Raw genomic sequence first — 27,475 nt, 5'->3', positions numbered from 1 at the left:
TTTTGCCACCACTCCTGACACTGTAGTAGTCAGAAACTGAACTTACTGATTTACTCATAGCTGCCATTTCCAGATAATACAACAGGTGTGTTCAACAATACAGCTTATTTAAGAAACTAAGCAATCTAGCATCTTACTGCTGACATAACGCTCAGCTACAGTTCTGTTTGAGGACAAAAGTGCAGGAAGCATGTCAGCAAGGCTACCCTTTGGTTGGTGCATGACAGAAGCACTCGTGCCTGATTTAGAAGCAGGGAGCTCCCTGGCTATCCAGGGTGCATACATCCAACCAGGTCTTTGTCTCCAGGCCATTGTGCTTCCTCCGCCCTGGTGCTACGGCACAACTGTGTCATCCAGCAAGGGAAAAATCTTCAACTCCTGATTTGTTTCTGCACATAAACTCTTCTCTGTTTCCCTGAGGAAACTGTAGAAAAATGCTCTGTTCAGAGGGATATTTATAAGCTTGTTTAAATATGCTTTTTATTAACACTTCCTCCGATGTTTGTTCAGCAATAATACCCCTCACTTGTTTTAGCATGAGACTCATCTCAAACTGGTTTCTTGTTTGGGTTTTGGGTTGTTCTTCATTGTTCTCTTTTTTCTTTACAAATTCTCCACCTGTTTCTCCATCTATTACTCATTAACATATGTATACAACAGCCCTTCTTAATCCTGAGGTCTAATGCTATTCTCTGCACTACAACATTACATTACAGCTATTTGAGAACTTCTTTCTAAAATATTCTCTCCTTTTTTAAATTATTCTAAATATAAATGTCTACACAAAGAACAGATTCCTTCTGGGTACTGCTCCAACATGTGAAGTGTGGGAGGAGGATTTTTCCAGACACTGAGTATAAAGCAAACTATCCCATTTATGTCATGTTGTATGTCTAGACATCACCAACTTGTTGAAACTAGTCTTACATACACTGCTGAGATGACATGATGCAGGGTTGGATACCCAATTATATCTACAATCATGCAGGAAATCTAAATATGCAGAAGAAGCGAGCTTTTACTGAAGGCAAAATTATTTTGTCCTTTTCAACATCTGAATCCCAACACTTAAGATGTGTACTATGCTTGAAATTCTTGTCACATCCTACGTTAGTTATATCATACTGGTTGCCATTTTGAACAGTTCAAATAAAATTTTGAGAAAGAAATGTTCAAATGCAATTCTGAGACTGCCTGCAAACAAGAACATCAGTGGCCATTCATATCCTAACAAAATAACCCATAACACAAAGCAGCATCTCCAAGAAATGTATGAAATAATAATGTTAGTTTTTTTCATATTGGGTTGTGTTGTTTTTTGTTTATTTGTTTCCTTTCTTGTTTTGTTTGTTTAATTTTTGTTTTTTGTTTTAACAATGCACTCAAATCACTTCTATTGTGGATGCCATTTCCCAGAGGTATCTGAGTGGCAGACAGCAAGTCACACTGCAGCTTGTGGGAGAAGATTAAATCAATCAAAGCCTAGCACAGAGGTAAGTGCTGGTTCTGGTAACCTCTGTCTTTCACACTGAAACCAGCTACAGGACAGTGCAATAAGGAAAAAGCTTATTTAAAGAACTTGGCAGAAGCCTACAGATAAATTGTGCAAATAAGAAAGGGGTAAGCTGTGCTCCGCTAAAACTGATCAACCTGAACTTCAGACACAGACTGAGTACTTTTGAACGTAATGCCTGTGATCCACCCACAGAGCTGAAAAAAAACATGTGTGAAGTTTGGGGGAAAAATCAACAGAGATTGTATCTGAGAAGTCTTAAGTTCAATACAAACTTTTATGAGCAGAGTAATTTATTGTTTCAAATCCGTTACTTGCTGCAGATGATCTGCTCACCTACATCTACTATGCCTAGACGCACCGGAGGAAAAAGAAAACAATTCCATAATGGACCACCAGTCAAGTAGGAAAAATACCAACCTGTGACTGGGTAAGCTGATATTAAGTAATACTATATTAATCTGAAATCACAAAAAGCACTCCTTTCATAAAGCAGCAGAAGTAAAAAGGTATGTTTTTCATGCTAGCTTTTCATTATTAAATTGAACTACTCCATACTTGAAATCCAACTCTAGCAACACTACAGCACTGAGCACCTCACAGTTGAGACACAAAATCCAGAACATTCTACCAGACAAACTCAAGCCAACTAATTGTAACGGAAGATGAATGAGTTTTTCCAACATTTACAGTATAGAGATCTATGTGAGAATTAAATCTCCTGTAGGGAACATTTATTTCATGATATTGAAACCTTCCACATAGTCTCATCATGTTTTCAAAAACCCTGCTTTCCATAAACAACAGTTTGACAACACATGACAGTTCTGATAACTATAAACATTTCTGTTTTCACACGGACAAATTATACACAGAGAAACAATTTTTTTTTCCAAAAGTATGACGAACTCCAATGACAATACAACTGCTGCACACCTTATACCAAAACAGCCAGCACATGGCTGACTGTCAGCAGCTGTTCACTAGTTTTATGAGGAGTCACACTGTGGAGGTACACAGCTTCTAAGATCTCATCTTCTATTCCCAGTTTTCTATACAAACCACATCCAACAAAGTTTCCATGACTGTGAATCACAGGAAGGGACACAATGGCCACAGAACCAGCTCTTAAAAACTCTCCTTCCAAGCCCACATACTGCTCTTCTTCCCACATAAAAAGAAAGGCAAGACCAAATCCCATCATACAGGAAACTCTCAGGGTACTTTGCAGTGGTCTGTTTTGTACCTGACCATCCTGGCAGACAGCGACAGTAACCCGTGGTAGGATGACAACCATCTGCATGGCTGCAGTCACAGCGTTCAGCACAATCCATGCCATATGTGCCGTCCTGCAGCCAGGAAAACAAAATAAAACAAAACAAGAGATGATGAGAACTGAGACTTAGACGAGAACAAGATCTGGCCAGTCCTGCCTCTTTAAAAAAGAAACTGCAGATCACTTCTAACTGTAATCAGCTTAATATAAAATGCTTCTGGCTTTTGGAAAATGTTCATGTTCTATATTTTCATTCTTCTATTTGAGAAGGGAACATAAAGAATTAATTAAATTCTCTGGATAAATATTCAGAAAACAGAATCCTACACTATCAGTGGTAGCGATGAAAGTTTCTTGTGAAATAGAAGTGAAACACTATTAAAATCCATGTTCAGTGTAAAGTTTATTTCACAAATAATGCTCGGTATATCATCTTTTTTCTTTTGACTGATAATGTTTCCCTCTGCAGAACAGCATAGAATATATTAGAAAACAAGCTCTTTGGCTACTACACATTACACAAAATGAAATTATATTGAATGTTGAATATTTTCAAACCAAAATATAATGTTATCAAAAGATTAACAATACAAGTTAAATTACCTTCTCAGTATGTTCAACTGTGCCATAAGAACACAGCTGACTTTCTCTTATTTTTTTTCTGGAAGAGTTCCAAAGTATACAGATATCCAATTCCCAGTCTTTCCAGTATTGAAGTAGAAAAAATCATACATTACTTGAGAGTAAGGAGTGTTTTGCTTATCTCAAGAATCCATTTTTATAGAGGGGAAAAGAAAAGATAAGGAAGGCACTTCCTTTGTATAAATTTGGATTTGGAAATAAAGAAAATTCCAAAATATACAGCTTAAAAATTCTAATTCTAGTTTGCTACATATTTTGTCCAAATGTAAGTCGATCTTGATTAATAATTTGAACAGTGATATTCACTGTCTAAATCTAATGAAAAAATGAAATTAATTGATATATATTTGTGTATGGAAATGATTCTGGACAGTATTTGGCACAGAAATCAAAGGAGGTCAGTGGATAGTGAGAGAGTACAAGACAGTAAGTATGGGAATTCTATTTTATTTGAGAATTTCTTTCCAGCATTAGCTTTCTGTATTTGAAACAACAGAGTGAATGACATGAAACAGTACTGAAACCACACTGTGTCACTTTTAGAAGAGCTAATGAAACCTTGGAGAGACTTAACATCTTTCAGAATTAGACGGTAAGTGATAAGAAAAGCTTCCTTAGAAAATAAAAAATTAGTCCTATAATTTGAGATACATTTGTTGGGAACGTTGCATAAACACAAATGGGAAGCACCCTAATCAGCTTTCCAGAGTATTTTAGCAATCGTATGCCACTTTATTTACTATATCAGAATGGGCATATGCTAAACTACATCTAAAAAACCAAAAACCATCTCAGAAAAATCTTTTAGAATACTCTGTGAGCAGTTCATTCAAAATGAAGGTATAGCTTCCAGTCATGTACTGTAGTTAGCTACTTTTAGCATGTTACTGCTAAACACAGGTAATCCTAACTGACAGAAGCTTGAATATGATGCATGCAGGGAATTTAGATAGTTCATATTTAATTCAAATGATTCCTTTACCTTTACATTACACCAATAACCTTCTAGGGAGATTACACTGCAGAAATGAAAGGAGGACAAAGATGGGTAAAGGAGAGCAGAGAGAAGTTTCTTAGAAAAAAAAAAAAGAAATTGTTTAAAATATCTAAGAAAACTGAAGATGGAAAAATACATTTTTTCACACAAAAAAAATTGGTTTTGTTTATGAAGTGTACTTAGAATAACTGAATAGTAAAACAAATTGCTTGCATTTTCCATCTTTCTATGTTTTGAAATTGTGGGCTTTTATGGCTTATTACAGTGTAGAACAGAACTTATTAGATGTGTCTGTCTACATACTGATTTCTGTCTGGGGTATAACAGAAGGCAGAGTTCTGATAAAAAGGCAAAGGTCTGTCATATGATTGCATGGTAGGAGTGCCTTCTCATGCCTGACTGAGATAAGAAGTTCTTCATACCTTACCACAGACATGCCTTATCTAAAGAAAATTATGGTGCTAAATGTGGAAATATATCTTTGCTACATTTTTCTGTCATTGTGTTTCCTTAAAGTAGTTTGATAGAAGCAGTTTGGATGGCATTTGATGCTGAAAAAGAGGGAAAAAAAATTTGGTATTGTGTTTTTCATTAATTCCTAAAGGAAAAAGGGAAGAATCTCAGGTTGAACTTTCAGGTATGAAAACAGAAAAAAACATTCATATGTGCATCTCTGTCTTGTGTAGTCATTTTCTGGATGGTCATCACTGTTGGCCTTGATGATCTTAGAAGTCTTTACCAACCTTAATCATCCTAGTCATTCTACTTTGTGCTTCAGTGTGCTGCACAGCAGAGTTCTTCCAGAAGATTTTTTGGTGTGTGTTCCTAATCTAGAATCTTGTCAAACATGGAGTGCAGTGCTTCTTAAGGATTTATTCCCATGAAGTGTGAAGAATTACAGTAGTGCCCCCTTGCCCGCTATTGGACAGTGCCACAATGAGCAAAATTATTGAAGTACCTGGCAAGGGAGCTCGCACTTTTCTCCTCTCCAGCCCGGGGCGCAGGTACAGGTTCCATCCAGAGCATTGCAAGCCCCTCCATTAAGACACTGGCAAGTTAAGTTACAGCCAAGACCCCAGGTACCGCTGGGACAATTGATTGAACAGTCTACACCATGCCAACCTACCATAAATAAGAATTAAAGGGACAAATTAATCAGGTTTTCCCCAGCTCCTCACTGAGGACACATTTCCCTCCACCTCCCATTGAAAATCTCTGTGACACACAAAATCACTATATTACTATTTCAGCTGAGAATTTGTCCGCACTTGAACCAAGATGCAGAAGGGCACCTTGTAACATCTGTGCACAGCACACTGCAGACGGTGCCAATGTACTGGAGCTATTGATGAGAGATTAGAAAAGAAAACACAGACACCTTGAAGTTTTGCTGAGATACACAAACTATATTGAAAGCTTTAAGGGATAGCCTGAAAAAAATAGAATTTTTTAACTTTAAAGCTGCTGCTTTCATAGCTCTTATAACATTATTAAATATAGAGAGTTATGCCATGTGGTTTTAACAGAAATCTTAGACTGTCCTCCCCACGGCACTTCCACAAAGAAAAAACATAAAAATGGAGAAATCATTAACAGTAAAGTAGTGCACAAGCTGGATTTCTCCAAAGGTACACAGAAGATCTTGTAGATGATTTCTGTACTTCTCTCCAAACACAGAATAGAATGTAATAAAAAGCATCTCCGAAATGCAGCATTCACCTCTGATTATGTCTGATAGCAATGATTCACAGACTGTGCACTGGATAACGGATATGTAAATAGGTTTTCAAAACTGTGATTAACTACTAGGTATGACAGAAACCAAGTGAGCCAGTCATATGTTATCATCAGCAATGACACAAGCCAAGTTTCTAATTTTATACCTTGTTTACAATGTGAAGGGAAAAATAATTCGGCACAGAGTATAATCAATGGACTATGCAAAACAAATGTGCTGAAATAGAGCTGCCTCGTGTCCTAGGTTGATAACTTCAGAGTTTAGGGGTCATTTCAGGAAAAAATGTTATACTGTAATAACCAGAAAATTTAGACACTTTCTCTCCAGTGTTTTTTCAAGGCTTTTAAATTTCATTCTGTGTCTCCTTACAGGGCTTCCCATAGCATAAGCATCATTAAAAGAGCCAAATAATGTCAGATTTGGAATCTTTCAATGGCAAACAGGTTATATTTTCCAACCACACGCTGATCCACCCACACTAACCTTCTTTTCTCAGAGCTACAGATGCCTCATTTCTAAATATCATGACTGAAAAGCAATGTGACTACTAATTCAGAAAGCAGAGGAAGAATTTTCATAGGAGGAGCTGGGAAGTTGTAGTTAGATGCAACACGTGAAAACTGGCAGGTATTCTCATTTCATTGAAATCATTTGATTTCAATGAATGATTTTCATCACTGTCTTACTGGTGTCAAACCAACCTCCAAAGCACTGGGCACCTGAGTTACTAAACCTGTGGAAAATATCTCCAGTTAACAGGGAAAGGATGTAAAGAGACACTGTCATAGATCTGGAGCACGTCTCCTATGAAGAAAGGTGGTGGGAGGTGGGCTTGTTCAAGAGAAGGTCTCCCAGAACTTAAAGGAGGCTTAAAAACAGGGAGCAGACTGACTTTTTAAACATTCTGAGGGTGAATGCTTTTAACTAAAAGAGGAAAGATTTAGATTACATATTAGGAGAAAATTAATCACTCAGAGGATGGCACAGCTGCCCAAAGAAGCTGTGAGTGCCCTATTCCTCTAGGTGCTAAAGACCAGACTGGATGGGGACCTGGGCAGCCTGAGTTGGTGGGTGGTGTCTCCACCCATGGCAGAGAGGTGGGAACTGGGTGGACTTCGATGTCCCCTCCAGCCCCTCCAACATTTTTGGAGTGCATAATCTGGGCACAGGGTTTGCTTGGGAGTATTTAACAGCCTGCCCCCTCTCTTCTCAGTAAACCAGCATCACAGCTGAGGGGTGCTTCCCTTTAAATACTTTCTTATAGCAGAAATGAAAAAGAGAGCAGGTTCTCAGTGTGTATTTCAGGAAGGGATCTTTATTTTGTACTGAATGGGAACTCAGGTAGACCTGAAGATCTTTACATGTGAAAAGATCTCTGCAGAATTTGTCTGTGGGTATCTGAGAAATATTCAATTCCTGCCAAAGCTACCTGCTGCTGGGAGATGTAGAGTAGACAGGCACACAGAGTTTCTGGTGGAGTTATACTGCCCATCAAGATTACTGTTGTCAGGAAAGTGTTGGTCAGAGGCGCTGAAGAGCCCTGTGAGTCCTCTCACAGTGTTGCTGGGAGATGCAGAAAATTGCTCATGGAAGCAAGGAAAAGTAGATAGGACTGATGATGGTGTCTTCAGGTTGGGAAGGGAGTTAGGCAAAGTTTTGTAAAGGAAATGCTGAGAAAAATAACATCCCAATGAAAAACTTACTGGGAGATACCAACATCAATGCTAAAATGGCAGAAAGATGATTGTGTCTCTGTGGTACAAAAGAGTGTGGTAGACAGAGGTGGTGCTCATCCAGATGGAGCAGAAATAGGGGTGTTCTGTCTAGGAAACCAAACAACACACAAACTGCATACCATAAGTCATTCTAGCAAAATCTAGCATGAGAGGCAAGTAGCAGCCCATTCTAGCATTTATAAATAAATACTAGCAATTCACCCAACCACAATATCCAGGTCTTTCAGATGAATATGAAGTACCTGTCTTCCTCCCTGAGCAGATGCTCTCCCATTTTTCACCTCCCAGTGCAGCAGAAGCAGACAGAATAAAATATCTGTGTGATACGGCCTTTGAATTGGTCTGCTGTTTATCAAATGCCCTGCTTCTTCTCAACTTCAAAAACTCAACGTGATTTTTAATTTGAAGACAAACACACTTACCTGCTTTGCAGGTACAAGAACCGTCTACTGGTGAACAGATGGCTTCGTTTTTACAGTTGCAGACAGAGGAACAATTTACACCATATGTACCCGGAAGACAAGGAGTACCACAATCAGCACCCTGAATTATACAAAAACAGAGTCTAGAAACTCTTACAGAAAGTTCAGACAATACAACTGTATCTGTAACAAATTACCTGGACATGAAATTGATTGATTGTGATATCTGACTTAGATGCTGCACAAGTCAGAAAACACACAACTCGTGACTATCTTAAGCTGTCACTAATTTATTCTGAATTTAGGGGAAAAGGAGTCTTTTGCACTGGGTTCTTCATGACTTTTAGGTCTACAATAGCCATTAGTTTTCTCTTAGTTGCTATGAGAGCTCATGTCACGTAGCTAATGAACAGCACGTGGTGAGATCAATAGATGGTATTTTTAGTAATAAAGAAGCCCACTGCAAAACCAAAACACAGTCAGATAGTAGAGTAGTGGAAAATACTGTAAATATGTGAAGTCTTTTTAAGAATTAATTTAGTTGAAATATTACTCCTGTAACAGTCATACTCTAAAATGTTTTCTGTGTTGTACTACTAGCATCCAATGCACAAAGAACAGCAAATGTGTAAAAGCCTCTGAATAATGTATCTTAAATTGTAAAAACAAATGTCTTTGTCTAGAGTTTCTCTGAATGGAACACAAGGAATCAATACAGTAGGATAATGACTGAAATCTATAAGTCATTCCTGTATTTATGTCTCAGGTGCACTTCCTCATTCATGTAACAATGTCTTACAAAGCAATGAACTTTTCTTTCTTAAAATAATTACATCTCAGTACTTAGAGCTAATTACAGATTCTTCCTTTCCAGGGTCTTATTCTGTAACACACCCTGTGACAGCCAAACATTCTTACCTCTCCTTTACTATGGTAGAGAAAGGGCACTCTGGCATCTTTAATTATTTTGCACTTCAATAAAGAAAGTGAAACGTATTTACCTTAAATCCAGAGGCACAGGTGCATTTTCCAGTCACACTGTCACAGTCAGCACCATTTTGGCAGCTGCAAATCTGCTGACAAGACTTGCCATAGAACCCTGGAGAACATGTCTCATTGCAGTAGAGCCCAGACCAGCCAGGTTTGCAGGAGCATTCCCCAGACACAGGGTGACAGCTGCCAGGAGGGGATGAAAGGATAAATAATTCAGGGCTAAACATGACACCAGTATTTTTTTCTGGAGAACAAAATGCTGTTATAGATAGGTTGTATAAAGGATCTTGCATTCTATGCATAGAGATGGGTTTCCTGCCCAAACCGCAAAGCAAAGGGCTCTGTCTATACATGTATAAATGCATGCCAACTATGATAAGAAAAGTAGTATTACGTATCATATAGTTATTTTGGGAGGACATGGAGAGAAAAGAAGATATATCATTTTTCTGCAGCTTGTTGAAAACAAACTTTTCTCTTAAAACATAGTTTTTACAATAAAATACATACCCATGTTTATAGATCTTAAAGTGGTGAAAGCATTAAAATCCTCAAAATGTATCACTAGATTTTTAACTAGAATAGGATCCTTTTCATAAGGCTGACCAAATTGAGCAGTATTTTGTCTGAGAAATGACGATTCACTAAAATAACAATACAACAACTAATCCTTAAACAGTAACACAACATTGTATGAGTCACAAGCATGCTCCTTCCAGCCCTCTAGTTGAAAGAAGAACAAAAGGCATCTTTCCAGGAATGCTACAAAATCATTTGCACTGGGCAGAAGTCAGATACACCATTAGAATAGCAATCTTTTGGCGAGTATCTCCCCTATGCTGGCCATACCTGGTAGCAGACCATCTGTCCCTACCTGGAACAGCAGTTCCATTGAAAAACCAGTAAGACAGCTGTTGCCTCATAACAAATGGACATCATCAGCTGTGCTAAGATGTATGTGCTGGAAAAGTGGACACAATGGGGTACTCTGTAGGACTCTGGCAGACAAAGCACTTGCTTAATTCTCACCAAAGGAAAGCATTAAAATCCAAATCCAATATATTTACAATGGGAAGACTGTTTAAAGATATTTGTCTGTCACTGATTGAAGTTTCTTTAAGTGTGCTGGAAAAATGTGCCTCTGTCCAGGCATATTAAATGACCCATGACAAGAGACTGATTCTGCAAGATTTGCAGACAGTTTGTGTGGGGGTGTGTGGTGTGTATGAAATCAAGTGTTTTCCTAATCGCTGGAAAGTTTAAAAAACAACTACTACATTTCTAAGTACTATAACATAAGTAATAATTGAGTTCTTTGAAAAAGTTGCATAACAGCAAGGAAAAGCAGTATTAATTGCTCTTGGTCTCAAGATGCACCAAAAGTTTCCTACTGCAAAGCACAGCTGACAGAGTAGTGCTGATTAAAGAAAAATATGAATTAAAAAGGTATGGAACATTATTATACAGACAGTTCTATAATATAATTGTATACACTGTAACGACACAAGAATTTGAGGGTCATGACGAATTAAAATCTCTTTTTAAAAGTGTTCAGCTAGCTTACATAAAATCAAGAGGAAAAGTCATTTTAGCTAAATGATGCATGCAAAATTGATTCAAAACTCATGGGATTGATAGCCAACACTTCTAGTTATTTATTCCAGTTAGAAGTATACTTACCAATGAAATAACTTGAAACTGAACTATTCTCATGGAAAACAAAAAGCTAGGCTATGAAAACATGATGGGAGAATCAGATTTGTACCCTATTGTTAACTCCTTTCTTGTAGGCACTCAGTGGCATTTTGGATCCAATCCCCAGGTTTCTTACCAGTGGAGGTATATAGGGTAGGGAATATGGAAGGGTTGTTCAATCCATTACTGAACAGTCATTAGAATATGAATCAGAATATTTTAAATGTAAAATTAGTAGTATTGTCATTTTAAGACACATTAGTAAATCCCAGCTTTATTCGTTGTTGGTTCTTCTCCTTTAAGAAGAGAGGGAGACTACATGCATGAGCAACCATTAGGTATGAAGCAGACAGAGGCATCGATATTCCATGCCCCCCAGTGAGTGTTACCAAGCCATACTTGCACAGATATTGATTGACATCAAAATTAGGATTCCATAATTTGTAATTAGATGTAGGAAGCTGGAGCTGTTCTAAAGCTTTTTGATGTGTTCTCATGCAGTTAGCTTAATTGCCAATAAGATTTATGTTAAGATAGGGAAATAAAGAGATGTTCAGAAATGCTGCCAGCACATTCACTCTTATTTGCAGTCTTTTGTTCCCACTTTCTGGAAGTAAAACCTTACTTTTTACACTGACATAAAATATATCTGTGGTAATATATATTATAATCATGTAAATGAATGTCTTCATTTCCAGCTAGCTAACTCACTCTGGATTTATTTCTTGGCTATCTAGTAAAAACAGGAGTATCAGTAGTGTCACCTAATCAGGGAACAGAAGTCTGCATCTGATTTTCACTCTAGCTCAGATCTATGAAAAGATATAACAGGGAAGAACCATCACTTGACTCAAGAAGGTTGTTATCTGCTGTTGTCCAAAAGGAACAAAATCTCTGAAATAAATCTATATCTAAACCTTCATGGGGTGTATGGCTATTTTGGCTGCCACTGTTCATAGCTAGAACAACAGTGTGCATACCATTCACTCTCAGGAGCTCTATTAACCAACAGCAGCAGAGAAATACTTATAGCTTAGCATATCCTACATGTAAATTGACATCATTAAAAAAAAAAAAAGAATTATTAGCAGAGTTGTTTTGATAGTAGGATATAGTTGGCTGTTCTTTGCTGTTTGTTTTTTTTTGTTTTTTTTTTGAATGTTTTAACCTGCATATGACTAAAAAAGGAACTCAGTAGTACTGTAGGTGTGGGAGCATGTTTACAAGAGCATAATAACCAGATTTTCATAACTTCATAAGTGTATATAGTGCAGTTAGTTTCATCTGAGATCAAGAATATTTTTTTCTTCTAATTATTTTTTAATTAACCTTTATTTCATTTTCTTGTCTATGAATGCAAGAATGTAAGCAGTAACATGGGGCTCAGGGCCTGACAACAACTCCTCTTGAGAACATCTGTATCAGTAGACAAATGTAGATGAAAGATGTCTAGAAGTCCCTTCAAAATTCTAGATATACAGATATACTGAGTTTATTCAAAGAGGAGATGCATCTCCTTTTTAGTGCCCTGGGATCACTGGCTGATTTGCTGCTGTTAAATGGATTAATGCCAGGAAGATCCTTTGGCTACAACAAACCCAAATATTATTTGTGGTAACACAGTATGAAATGAGGATATTCCCTAATGCATTAAGAAAGTCTTATCCTAGATGACTGATATTTAGTTGTCTCCTGGATAACTGGCTTCTCAAGAAACTTTAAGAAGTGTAAAGGAACATGTCTGCAGGGAGTTCTCACTTCTGAACTATTTGTTTCAGTACATATTCAGAGCTCAGAAGGTGGAAGACTGACTTTATACACAGACAGACAGTAATCATAGAATCACAGAATCACCAAGGTTGGAAAAGACCTACAAGATCATCCAGTCCAACCGTCCACCTTTCACCAACAGTTCTCACTAAACACATTCTTCAAGACAGTGTCTAAAGTTCCTTGAATACCTAAAGGGTTGGTGACTCCACCACCACTCTGGGCAGCCCATTCCAGTGCCTGACCACTCATTTGGAGTATTTCCTAACATCCAGTCTGAATTTCTCCTGGTGCAACTTAAAGCCATTCCCTCTCATCCTATCGCAGTTACACAAGAGAAGAGGCTGATGCACAGCTCACTACAATCTCCCCTCTGATAGTTATATAGAGCAATATTAGTCCACTGAGCCTCCTCTTCTCCACACTGAACAACTCCAGCTCCCTCTGCCGCTCCCCATAAGACTTGGGCTCCAGAACCCTCACAGCTTCGTTTTTCTTCACTGGAGACACTCCAGGGCCTCAGTGGCTTCAGGGTCTTTCTGCAGTGAGGGGCCCAAAACCGATATAGGTGAAGCTTTTCAAGTAAAAGAAGGGAAATTAAGATTAGCTGTTAGGAGGAAATTCTTTACTCAGAGAGCAGTGAGGCCCTGGCATAGCTGCCCAAAGAAGCTGTGGTGCCCCATCCCTGGAGGCATTCAAGGCCAGGCTGGACGGAGCCCTGAGCAGCCTCAGCTGGGGGGGGATCAGCCCAGCCCATGGCACAGGGTTGGGGAGGCTCTGACGTCCTTTCCAACCCAGTCCCTTCCAGTGATAACTCAGATAGCCTTTTAGCCTTTCATTTTTGTTATCTGGCAGTCCTAATCGCCTCCTGACCTCACGGGATGAAACCAAAGAATGACAAATACAGTTGCAAAGTCTTTTGTTTTCCTTGCTGGTTACTATGCTATTGCAAATATGCCCCCACACCTATAGTGCTATAGTCTTTTTATTCATCATATGGAGGTGAAAATGTTCAAAAAAAGATTAGTCCACCACATGTTACTGTTTACATGTGAACATTTGTGATATCTGATTTGACCACAAGCTGTCCTGCACAGTATAAATGAAGAAACAGCTGTGTTGAAAATGAACCAGAAGTAATCCCTGTAATATCAGAAACACTATACACAGTAATGCATTCCTGTCAAGCAAATCTTCTGCAACAGTCTACAGACAAATTCTCAGGAAAGCAGCTAGCATAATTCATAACAAAATAGTATTTGGTCTCCCAGCATAATTTGAGAGCTAGACAGGTCAGCATTATGATTCCATTTACTCTTGAATGTACTGCCCAAAAGTGGCTAGATTTTATGTCAAAAACACAGTATTTTTTTTCATAAGACATCTCGAGTAAATGGGATAAACAGAAGTGTAGAACACGACTGTACAAGCACATGTATGGAAAGTAAATTCAGTTTGCTGTTGCACTGCTTGCCAATGAATGGTATGTTCAACAACTCAGCCAATCCACAAAACAATTTTTCACAAAGCCTTAACAGGTTATTTCCACTTAAGTGCTTGAGTGCTTTAACATCACTTCTCCATTCTGACTAAAGCCTTTTATTTATTTATTTATTTTAATCTTTATACAAAGTACAACAGCATTCTACGCTGTAGAAATAATTTCTGCAAATTTCTCGACAACAGTTTTCAACAACTAATCTCATCATATGCTCACAGAAGTTATATAAGGTACTGTGACTACTGAGAAAAATAATCGTAAGCAAATGCACAGTGAACAAAGAATTTCATCAAAAGAACAGTGTTTTGTCATAAGAATTGTTCTTTTAGTACACTGACTTGCTTCTACCGACATTCCTCCTTCACAGCTGACAGACTGTCTCCAAATAGTTAGTCTACAGATTTTCCTAACAATATGTTCAAACAGAATGGAGTCTAAAAAGACACACCAAACTCAAAAAATAGGACTAACTATGCCTGAGAAAGGAAAGATGGTAAAAAATGAAAAACTACTTTTAAATGGTTTTCAGGGATCAGATTTTAAGAGTTTTCTAGTGCTTAAGTGACAGATTAAAAAGAAAAAAGAAAAGAAATCTAGATTTACACTTGGTAGGGCTTCAGAAATTTTGAATTAGAATACTCATCTGCTCCAATTATTATACAGAGCAGAGGGTGAGGGTGAGAAGAGAGAAAAACGAATTCTCCTCCCTTGCCAGATTCAGGACTGTCTATCCACTGATTACAACTGACTTACTTCATATCTAAGTATCCCAGAGAACAAACTTCATATAGTGAACAATGTAAAGATTTTTTCATGCGGTAAATACAGAAGTAGTTCACACTTTAACATAGTTAATATTAAGATCAAATTCATATACGAGTACCAATAATCAGCAGCTGTTCAGAGTTGGTATTTTCTTTCTTATTATGGCTATAAAATACTAAATATACCCAGAAGTCTTTAGTTGCTTTCCTTCACATGAAAATATTTCTTTTCAGATTATATTCTGATTACTGTGCCCTATGCAGAAAAAGAGAACAGGCTAAATGGTGTAAAGCCTACCTCCAGGTATTATGCAAGTGGCAGGGACACTTTTTGTCACATTTGAGACCATAAACTCCCTCAGGGCAAAGCCTTGTTTCACACTGCTCTCCAGTATACCCTGGTTCACAGAGGCAAGCACCACTAATATGGTAGCATTTCCCACCATTCATACATTGGCAGATCTCAGCACAACGTACTCCATATGTGCCCACTGGACACTCATCTTGACATCTGTGAGAAAAACAAACAGGAAAGCCATTACTTTTACTTTGCATAAACTACAGCTTTTAGGCATATAAGGGGAATGCTATTTTTATGAGGAATCTCTGATACAGGACTAAAATTAGTCATAAGCAGACCAAGAATTTATATACCATTATATTTTAAAATGCCCATCTCTCTGGATCCCTTTATTAACAAGACAGGCTTAAAAACACTGCCTCTGCATATTCCTCTGGAAAAGTTCTCTCTTTTCTCCAACGAAGGAGACAACAAGCACACACAGATCACTGCATTTCAAATTCAATAACCAGAACAAAAAAGAATGCTCTTCAATCAGAACTTAAGTATGAAATGTAATAAATTTTCAAGAATTTTCTTTCAAAAGCTGTCCACCCATAATTTTTATCATTATTCATTTATTTTTTGTTAGTGATCTTCATTCTCCACTTAGCAATACTGTGAACAGCCAGCAGGCATCCGTGCTCCTGCAGATGCTCACGTAGGAGATCCCCTGCTCTCAGATGACTCCAGAAAGAGTATTTTCTAATTATGTTTCCAAACATATGATGTTTGCACAATGACTTTATTTCCTGAATTTAATTCTTAACTTTTTCTCGATACTGATTTCTTTATCCTTTGTAGATTCAATGAAATCTACCTGGGAAAATCTTCAAGAATCCAAAACTCTTTATTTCATCTGATTTTAATCATTTTGTGTACATACGTTAGAATAGACTGGCATTCAACCCAGGGTAAGTAGGAATAATAATTTCTTGCTCCTTAAGGAAAATATCTCATAATAAATATAGCTATTCACCATAATATTTGCCTTTCATTCACAGAGTGTTTAGAAGATAACTGATTTAGCTAACATGTATTTAATTAATATTTCATACATTAAAGACATTTTACATACAGATCAGACTGTATGTTTAACTGTCTAGGCCTGACTACTAAAGGACAATTTACAACAATTGTGAACTTGAAAACTGATTCCTAATGAGTTCCTTCACAAAATGAAGGGATTTAAAAGATATGATGCAAGCCTATTGTTTTCATCTTTAACTGTCAGTAGTACCACAGCAACACTAAAGGCTGCAACATCAAGGACACTTAAAATATTTGTGTGTGTCAGGGTAGACCTTACAGCTCAACAGGCTCATGCCCAGGACCAGGGACGGTAACATTTTCTAGGTTGTCTGTCAGGGAAAATATCTGTATTAATTAGTATCCTATAAACTATTAATTATGTAAACATAGATGAAACAATAAAATAGCAAAATCTCAAAGCTTCTGACACCAAAGCCCTGAGTCCTGCTGTCAGTTCATCATGGAATAACATGCAATTAAAATCTTCTGAATTTGAGTACCTGTACACTTTATCAAGTTACAGATTACCTGAAAATACAGCACACTGTAAATGTTTTAATCAGCTTAAAACTTGCTCATTTGACTAGTCGTATAAAAATATCAAAATGCTAGTCTCTTTCCACTTTTCTTATACAGTTATCATAAAAAAAATAAAAAATAGAAGTATGATTGATGCTTTACATCAGGAGAATTTCAAATATGATAATGACTAATATGATACAAGACACTGTTAACATGTTCAGCAGAGCCCTCTGAGGTAGAATGAGAACACATATTCATTTCATGCCTCAATCTGGCAATTTTAAGGTGTTTTTAAATTCTCTGACTGGAGCCAGTAATAAAATCTCTTCAAAGGGGTAGCATTACAATGTAGTGGAAATCTCTATCTAAATCTTTCCTAATGAAGTTACACAAATAAAGCTGAGGATGAAATTTCTCCAAATGAGAACCTGTGACCCCAGACAAATTAGACAAAATTTATCCTTCCAATTTCTTTTTAATTGCATCTTTGCCGGTTTCGAGGAGTTCAACTTTAAACTAGATCCTCTTGGGTTAAATTAGACCACCTAGAAACTGTGATTATCCTTTTTTCTTGCTGTATGACCAAGTTCCAGGAGCAACTAACGCCACTGAAATATCAAACAGTAGTAAGTTAAAAACACAAGCTGCGAGTAGCTTGCATTACTTGTAATGCTTCCAATCTACAGAAATGAAATAACTGGCTTTCTACAATCTGACCCATTCCCGCCCTTAAGAGTTATCTTGAAAAACAAAAGATCGGCAATTGTCAGGCTTGCAAAAATCTGTACCAGCAGAGGTGACCCACTGATTCACAGCTGCTATGACATCATGCAGTGCATCTTTTGTCAGCCCAAACAGAAGGAAGTCAGTGCTAAATTTGGACTATATAGTGGACATAGTAGGATAGTCCATCCAAGACTGGCAATGTGCTCCAGTCTTTAAACTGATATGGGACCTGGAGTTACTGTGTTGCAAGAGAAAGGTTGTCTTATCTGTCCTGACTCTGAAGGTTGAGCCTTCAGCTTAGTCACTGATGCAATGGTTTGTCTGGGTTCCGGGAAATGCAGAAGGATCGCCTCTTTCCTATCCCAGAAGACAGTGCACATCACTTTACCTGCTGAGGGCTTTGTCTTGAACATTTTCTTTGATGGGGAATTTACATTTCCAGTCTATGGACTGTTGTTTTGGCTCCAGCACATAGTGGTGACACCATATCTTATCACCGGTAATGATGTGATTCAGGACACTGTCACCTTCAGCCTTCATTCAATAGTTCCTGACAAACTTGCATATTGTATTTTTTCTGTTCCTGTGTGAACATTTATGGGATTCCACCTGGCACAAGCTTCCACAGAATCATAGAACAGCTTGAGTTGCAAGGAACCTCAAGGATCATCATGTTCCAACTCTGCTGCCACAGGCAGGATTGCCAGCCACTAGATCAGATACTAGATCTGGCTACTCAGGCCCCATCCAGTCTGGTCTTGAATACCTGAAGGGATAGGGCATCCACATCCTCTAGTATAAAACCACTGCCCCTTGTCCTGTCACTATCTACCCATGCAAAAAATTATTTTCTCTCATGTTTATAATCTCCCTTTAAATATTGGAAAGCCATAATGAGTTCTGCCTTCTCTTCTCCAAGCTTAACCAGCCCAGCCTGTCTACAGGAGAGGTGTCCAGCCCTTGGATCACCTTCAAGGCCCTCTTCTGGACCCTCTCCAAAAGCTTAACATCTTTCCTGTGTGGAGGGCAGTACTCCAGCTGGGGACTCACTAAGGCAGAACACAGGGTGGTAATGACCTCCCCACTGGCCACGTCTCTTCTGTTCAACCCATACTGTTGGCCCTTTGAGCAGCAAGCACACACTGCTGGCTCATGTTAAGTTTTTCATCTAACAGGACCTCTAAGTCCTTCTCAGCAAGACTACCCTTACTCCCTGTCTTTAAATATACCTGGGATTAATTCATCCCAAGTGCAAAATCCTGCACTTTCCTTTAATGAACCTCATTAGGTCCAAACAGGCCCACCTCTCAAATTTTTCAAGGTCTTTCTGGATGGGCATCTGTTCTGTCTGCCATATCAACTGCACCACTCAGCTTGGTGTCATAAGTAATCTCAATCCCATCATCTATGTCACTGATAAAGATGTTAAAGAGTACACCTGGGGATGTATCACTCATCAATGGCCTCCACCTGGACATATATCTGTTGATCACAACCCTCTGGTTGCAATTATCCAACCATTTCTTTATCCACTGAATAGTCTACCCTTCAAATCCATATCTTTCCGATGTAGAGAAAAGGATGTACGGTGTGGGGTTGTGGCCATGTCAAAGGCATTGAAGAAGTCCAAATAGATGACATCAATTGCCTTCATTTTGTCTCTTCCATGTCAGGCACAATCCTGTCAAACTGCCCCTCTGCTGTCATCTGTCAGACACCAGCAATATGTGATGGGATACCAGTGGGAAGGTTCAACCTCTTCTGCCATACCACCACCATCCACCTCTGGCATCATGGGCCAACATAATAAATTAGGAGGCATTACTTTCAGAGCAGCCCTCATAATTTTGGCAGGCAAATGGCTCTGAACTAATTGCGTCTCCATATTTTTTTTCCTTTATGCATGACCCAACTTTCCCTATGTCCTGAAATTCATGTGGGAAGAGCATATGTTTATAATACTTACTATTGTTGGCAGAGATCCCCTGGACTGACCACAGTGATTAAGCCACTGCTGACTTCAGCAAATGAGTTGTGTGCTGTTTAAAATATATTCAGGAAAGCATTTCTTTCACCACTTCATCCTTTTTTTCTTACCGTTCCCCTGTGTAGCCTGGGCTGCAATGGCATTGACCTGTTGCTGAGTTGCAGATCCCTCCATTATGGCACTGACACTCTTGAGAACAGTTTTTCCCATAACGACCCTCAGGACAAGGCTGACCACAGACCATGCCCTGTGTACAAAGAAAATAAATATTAAATTTCAATTTCAGGTTGAGTGGACAAGAAAGTAAGATTCTTAATGAAGGAAGATCAAGATAATGTCACTCATCTAACGCTGTCCCAGGAAATGAAAGGCTCACCTCAGTCTCACAGTGTATGTTTCAGTATTAAATACTAACAATTCTCTACGATTTCCATTGGATTTCCATTTCCATCTCATGGAAAATACTATTTCCAAGGAACACTAAAAATTAAAAACACTTAAGACTAACTGATGTTAAACTCTTCCCAATTTCTTTATCAGCAGTGGTATATATCAAGACATTTAGAAATGTTCTCCAGCAAGTATTAACATATAAATCCACAACTGCTGTTAACACTCCAATTATACAACTTCAGGATCACTTGTTCTTTCTGATGAAAGGAAAAGCTGCCTAATTTCACCAAAAACAGTATACCTTAAAAGCTTTTTTTCCACAAGATTTCAGTTTCTGCTCTGCTAATTACGTATTTGGAATTAACTGCACCTATGTCATGAGAGAAGTATCAGACCTTAAGATATTTAAGAAGCCAATTCAAGAGAATAGGATTAAGAAGTATCTCATTAGACAAAAGGTACACAGGAATTTTAGCTAACATTAAACACTTATGAGCTTGTATTTGACTAATTTATGTCAACTTTACACAGACAGCAAAAAGTATTATATTAACAAAATTGTGTCACACAAAATTGAAAAATCTAAAACTAATGCTGAATTATGCTTAAACAACTATCTGGAATGGATAATTAGTCAAAAAGCTGAATAGTAATTTATTAGTAAAGATAAACACTGGCACAAAATTTTCCCCACTTCTTCATATCTTGCATGTTTTTACATTAGTGGCCTTGAGGCCAATAGAAGAAGTGAAGAAAACATGCAAATAATTGTATCCTGTGATCAATAGTTTATGCTTTTCCTTCCATCGTGAAATGGAATATATGTTGAAATTACCATAGTCCAAGTTGGGCTGACAGGTGAGCAATGCTCACACAGTGAGGCATTATTTGCTACAGCAATGTATTTAAGCTGGTGAAGACTTCACGTTACTACTGGACTCCTCATATATCATGAGATAATTGTAAGTTCAATAAATGTGGATTTTCACCCAACATGAGTATGTACATATAAAAAATGATGAATAAAAACAATTGATAAATATTATCTGCAAATGTTTTCTAAGGAAACAGTTGGGCTTTGATCACTTTCCATCCTTTTAATCACCTTTCAACTCCATTGTTTTTAACTCAGAACTGGCAGACTGGTAAAGGAGCCTACATGTAAATGAGGAAATTCATTTGTAGCTTCTTTCCCTACCTGCTGACCAGAGGGTAGAAAGTCATATGATAATGGTCAAATACTGATGTCTTGTTTCTGGTATCATCAATTTAAAAACAATGCCTCAATTTTTGTTTTGTTTTGTTTTGGAAATACATACTATACATTTGAAAATAGATGCAAAGTCCCCCCTGAAAAATATATAATGTCTCTCTAGGGAGGTATCAATTCCCTACAGTACTAAGTTCTATCTGGAAGCGAACACTTTCTAGATAAAATTTGAAGGATACTATCTGTTTATGGTATAATTCACAACCTTTGCTTCCCAGGACCTTCCATGGTTAAAAAGGCAGTGCAGAACTGGAAGATTTTCAGCAACAGATGGTTTTTCAAGCATTTTATTCCAGTTCTTTAGGCAGAAATACACTTCTTATTACTCCTAGCTACAGGCAGACTGCATTACATGTTCTGATTTACTACTGCTTTCTGGTGCTGCCTGAAATCTAGTAATCTGAAAATTTTGCAGGCCCCTGTTGATTTCAGAAAATTATCTTACCATCCATCCTGGAGGGCATGCACATTCCCCAGTCACGTGGTGGCAGATGCCTCCATTCTGGCAGGGGCATCTCTCCTCACACTGTGGCCCATGCTTCCCTGGAGGGCAGAGATCCTCGCAGCTGCAGAGGTGGTACACAGCAGACACAACTGTTACTTCAACACAAGCATTACCCTCCAGCTACCTTCATATTGCTAATGCTATCATTTGTTTGTGGTCAAAACTACACAACAGAAAGCAATTCAAAACAGAAGCAAACAATGTTGTATAGCACCCATGCAACACACCTAAGGGAACAGACCTGGAAGGTAACAAGTTACCTTCTAACCAACAGAGGCTACTCCAAACTTGACTTCCCCTGTTAGCACTCTTTATACCCTGCATCTCCCCCCTGTATACAACATGTCCTCTGCTTACAAGGCTCCAGTGTATCCAGGAGGACATCTGCACTCCCCAGTCACATGGTCACAGGTGGCTCCATTCTGACACTGACATTTCTGATGGCAGTCATTTCCATATGTCCCTTGGTTGCAGCGCTCCTCGCAGCGCCAGCCTTTGAAACCAGACGCACAGTGGCAGGCTCCAGTGATGGGGTTGCATAAGGCTCCATTTTTGCACTGACAGCGACTGCTGCAGTGAGGTCCCCAGTGGTCACTGTCACAAGCTGGAAGGGCAGAAGGAAAAATGTGAACCACTTTCACAGCAGAGCACTTTCAACTTAGAGCACTGATGATACTAAGTCAACCCTAAGGAAAAAAAAGAAGTTACACACCAAAGTTGTTATTCGGCACATCCTCAGCTCCTTAATAGAAGTTAAATATCTAGTGGCAAAACATTATCTGGATGTGATAGGCTTGGTTATCCAGTGTGTCTTCACAATCATTCAAGTGCATCTTTTCTTGTCTGTGCCAATGTACCCCATTAGAACCCTATAAGTAACCACTAAGGGCATTTCAGAATCAAAAGAAAAAGCCTATTGCTCAGGAATCCATTTTTCTTAAGTGAGAAACATGGGAATTCTGTGAAGAGCTGGAAGGTTAAGGTCACTTAGAGTTCAACAGGAATGCGCTAATCATATGGTCAAATGACCTGATTTTATTTGTGTCTTCTATCAATAACAGCAGTGCAATGGAAAAACGTCAGTTGCAGCTACTGGAAGTCTGGGCTCCCTCCAGTGACTGACAACCATTGTTCTCTCCTGTCTTCATCTGGGGCAAAAAAAAGAGGCAGAGAACAGGCACGATTTCCTGGAGTACAGCAAAGTAATTTGAGACATATCCTCAGGGTAGGAATTGTTCTGCTATGGGAGCTGTTCACTTAGGCTACACAAATGAAAAGGGATTAGAGCCTTTTAAGATTTCTTTTCCCAGTAAAGATCTCAAGAAACTGCATGCTTAATGGGGATATTGGGAACACCTACACATAGCAAAGCACGGAGGAACAGAAAATGCTGTACACATTAAAATCACCCTGCAATACTGTCACACTGACAGAATGACTACCCACCTCACTGTCCCTCTGGTTTCTCCATTTATCGACTTGGAGATTATTATTTTCTGCTCTGGACTACACACACAACACTGTACATGCTGCCTATGGCATACAACTCATCACAAGATGGCTTCACCTATGGTAACTCACAGTGTGTCACAACTTCTGTCTACTTATTTTCAGCATACCCACATGGAACAGAAAATGTAATCTGCTCAATGAGCAGGAGATTGTCCTCAGACAACTAGATTATTTTGGGATATATTTACAAGTGTAAGAGCAGTGGAACTTCTGAAATGGAAGCTCTCTCATGACTGATCAGACACCTCTATACTTATTTTTTTGCTTAACACATATGATTGCTAATAGGATTTCCAGTCTCGTGACCATTCTCCTGGCAATGTCCAGGTGAATAACAAATACTGAGTGCGTGATTCTTCAATACAGCACAACGGTGAAGAATCCCATCAGGACTGTGACAGCTGTACCATAGTATAGATGCACAACAGTCCATTATGCAAGGCCTGTCACCAGCCTAGTATCTAACTGTGAGTTATGGGCAGAGCTGTGGAGAAATGTGCAGAATTAATTGAAAAAAATATTTTTGAATAAGACATGTAAATCGTGTATTTATCTGTATATCCAATGACTGCTAATCAATAATTTTCCCCATAGGAAATTAAGGTGATTTGTCAGAAACCGATACTCAGTTTATCACTGAAGAAAGAAAAAGACAAAGGTTAGAAATGTTTTCTGTGGTGACTTCATTTTTAATTAGCTTTGAAAGCTGAATTTACCAACTACTACATCAGCCTGCTTCAGATGCTTTCTAGTATTCAGAAACTGAGAAAGCTGGGCTGGAACTTGCACAGCTGCTGATCGGATGGAATGGATATTCTCTGCATTAATAACTTTCGTCGGATTACAGACTGTCAGCTGGAGTTTAATCAGAATAGCTGCTCTGCTGTCCTGACTGCACCAAGGTCACAAACACATGCACATATGCTAACACTGCATGCACACATACACCGAAGTGCCAGCTACTGGCTGCCAAACAGAGCTGAGGTTGTACATCATCCGTCTCAGCACAGGGTGTGCATGAAAGAGGAGCAAAGTATAGAAACAAGAGTCTTATGATCAAGCCCTCCCCCCTCCCCCCAGTCTGTGCACCACGCTTATTTTTCTGCATTACCAAAAAGAAATAGCCCAATACTGCTTTTTTTTTTATGCAGAACACCATTCTTTTTGCACATATTTACCCCCATTTTGTTTTTCTGTTTTAAGCAGATGAGTTATCTAACTGCACTGCTCACCATTGCTCCTGAGGTCTTCCCTACCTTCATTTTACACTGCTGGGGAAAAAATTTTTAATGGAAAAGTTTAACAACATGTTGATACCATATCTTATTGCCACCTTTGCTTTTATATTTTCTGTTTGTCTGCACATCACACAATGTTACAAATATCAGTTGGGAAACTGTTCCTTCAGCAGGCTGCATGCATGAGCCCTCAATTAAATGAGCAGGTATGGCACAAAACACTGAGACAGTACAAGTCTATGAAGATGAAGAAAACGTCTCTGAAACTGAGTGCCAAATGTTGATTTTAGGAACATAGAGACGCTCAAGATTTCAAGCGTGAAAAAGCCACTTTCAAGGGAAAAAAAAATAATAATAAAAAAAATAAACGACTATCTGTGACGTAAATTGACATCGGTTTTTGGTCCTTTTCAGCATTTGTGAAAGTTTAATGTTCTGTATTTCCCATAACTTCATTGTCATTATGTGAAGCTAGATGTGCTTTTATGCAAATGGTTTCCAAACTGCTGGTCATTTTCAAATTGCAGCAGAAAAACTTGATATTTTATAACACAAAATATTTATTTCAGTAATTATTGAGAAGTATGTTTGATGAATTTGGTAACTTCTTTCTTATTCTGTATAAACAAAGAAATTTTAAACAAAATGCAGTTGCATATTTGGTGGGCTTTTTTGCCTTTTAGATGATTTCATTGAAAGGCAAAAGAAGAAAAAAATGAATAAGTTTATTTTTGACATTCTTGGCCCATCTTGATCACCTACAATTCTGTACTTCTGTAAAGAATGGCCTATAATGAGAACAAAATAAGGGCATCAAATCAAGACGAAAGAACATTTCAGTAAAATTATACTTAGAAACTCTGACTTACAACTACCCTATAAGAATGGGTACTTCACTTCATAAAATTGTATTCAAGACAGACAGTGATTTTTAGTGAGATTTTTTTTTTTAATTTTAGGAATGGGGATGTGAAAGCAAAAAATCATTGCAAACCTAAGATTTACTATTCTTACTGTTGTTGTTTGAAACTATCCTTACAATTTTATTTTGGGTTACATGTCTTTCTGTCTTTTTACAGGAAAACACTACTGTATTTCTGGGATCATCTGTCACTGTCACCAAAACAGAGGGGACTGTTATTGTAGTTCTGGGCTATCATACTTCTACAGTCTTTTTTATGGTCTTTCTATGGTTTCTCAGTTGTTTTAACTGAGAACAAAATCTCCATCTCCAAAAAGCAGATATAAAGTGAACCACTCCTTCTCTTGTAACACAATATTGTCAAGTAAAGATCTAAAATAAATAAACAGTAGCAAATATGTAGAATTCCTCTCTGTCTCTTCAAAACACTAACATAATTTCCTCAAATAAGTCACAGCCACTAGTAAATGCAAGGAAGTTTTCCTTTGCTCCAGTATGTAAAATAAATTGAAGCTGCCTGTAACTTCAGCATTAACTCTGACTGTCCTTTTATTGTTTCTAAGTTGTCATGTCAAGGACAAGTCTAAATCTTTGCCCCTTTCCTTGGCATCCCTTGGCATCCCTTCTTTGACTCTCAGATATCTATTAGTTTGTCCTTACTTTCATGGCCTTTATGGTCTAGCCCTCATCTATCGTTGCTCATTCAGTATTAAATTTGAACTGCTGAATTTGCACTGCCATTACTTTAGGCTTTGTTATATTTTGAGTCTGTTGTCTTCCTTGCTCCTCCTCGAGTAGCCACTGAAACCTGGCAAAGTTTTTCATCCCACAAGCTATAAAACTGCCAAATTGTCCTTCTCCATGCCTCTACCTTTCTGTGAAGTCCACAAGAAGTTAACACTATGAGGCAAATATGCTAACTACCTGTCACTGTCATTTGCTTCCTCCCTCATCTCTTACATGTTTTGAACTTTCTTTTTATCTATTCTTTGCCACCAATTACAGGCTCTCTAGGACAAATGCAACTTTCCATTCTATATTTTTACTCACAGAATATCAACCATATCCCAGGTTGCAAGGTAATAAGTGTGAACATCAGACTGAGGGAAGTGACTGTCACCCTCTACTCCACTCTCATTAGAACCTGGAGTTCAGGCCTGGGCGTCCAGCACGAGAAAGATACGGAGCTGCTAGATTGGGTCCAGAGCAGGGCCATAAAGATGCTTAGAGGGCTGGAGCACTGCTCCTACAAAGAAAGGCTGAGGAAGCTGGGCTTGTTCAACCTGGAGGTGAGAAGACTCTGGGGAGACCTCATCTCACACTTTCAATAGTTAAAGGGGGCCTGCAGCAGGAGAGAAAGACTTAGTGAGTATAATACTGGACAAGATGCAATGTCTTCTGACCAGAAGATGATAGGTTAAGATTAGATATTTGGAAAAAAATGTTGATTCATAGGGCAGTGATGTGCTGGCACAAGCTGTTCAGATAAACCCTAGTAGTGATCAAGGCTAGGTGGATGGGGTCCTGGACAGCCTCATCTCGTGGGAGATGTCCCTGCCCATGGCAGAATGGTTGGGACTAGATGATTCTTCCAATTCAAATAATTCTGTCATTCTATGATCATCAGGGAATAACAGCTACTAATAGCTAAGAATACCCCATGCTAGTAAAATAGACCAATAGAGAGAAAATGCTTATTTATCCCAAAGAATAACCCACTGACAAGCTTGCTATCATAAATTACCCTACGGCTATCAGTATTCTAGAATTTGGATCTCTTCCCTCAACCCCAGAAGTCAGAAATCTGCTTAACATAAATGCTCATGAATAGAACTAGTATTTTACAAGTCATAAGTAGACATAACATACATCATGCTTCAAATCAAAATCTTATCAGAAAATTGGATCAATATCCTTCTTGACAGGAAAGAGAATATTTCATTTCTGTAACAACAATCACCTAGATCATATTTTACATAAA

At 38.3% G+C, this 27,475-nt stretch overlaps 1 protein-coding gene across 1 annotated transcript in view; it reads right to left on the bottom strand.

Annotated features, from left to right (window-relative positions):
- The window catches only part of MEGF10 (multiple EGF like domains 10), a 66,573-nt gene that overhangs the window by 20,249 nt on the left and 18,849 nt on the right, over positions 1-27,475 (bottom strand). The window contains exons 5-12 of the mRNA XM_065745586.1: positions 22,180-22,426; positions 21,763-21,883; positions 19,765-19,901; positions 15,346-15,558; positions 9,326-9,500; positions 8,325-8,445; positions 5,387-5,550; positions 2,760-2,862 (exon numbers count right to left, since the gene is read on the bottom strand). Of these exons, the coding sequence (XP_065601658.1) occupies positions 2,760-2,862; positions 5,387-5,550; positions 8,325-8,445; positions 9,326-9,500; positions 15,346-15,558; positions 19,765-19,901; positions 21,763-21,883; positions 22,180-22,426 (1,281 nt within the window). The remainder of the gene's footprint in view (positions 1-2,759; positions 2,863-5,386; positions 5,551-8,324; positions 8,446-9,325; positions 9,501-15,345; positions 15,559-19,764; positions 19,902-21,762; positions 21,884-22,179; positions 22,427-27,475) is intronic.

This window comes from Cyrtonyx montezumae, unplaced genomic scaffold, assembly GCF_038088225.1.
Source record: "Cyrtonyx montezumae isolate F1298 unplaced genomic scaffold, pur_monq_1.0 scaffold_36, whole genome shotgun sequence".
Lineage (NCBI taxonomy): Eukaryota > Metazoa > Chordata > Aves > Galliformes > Odontophoridae > Cyrtonyx > Cyrtonyx montezumae.
This window is presented reverse-complemented; position numbering and strand designations above follow the sequence as displayed.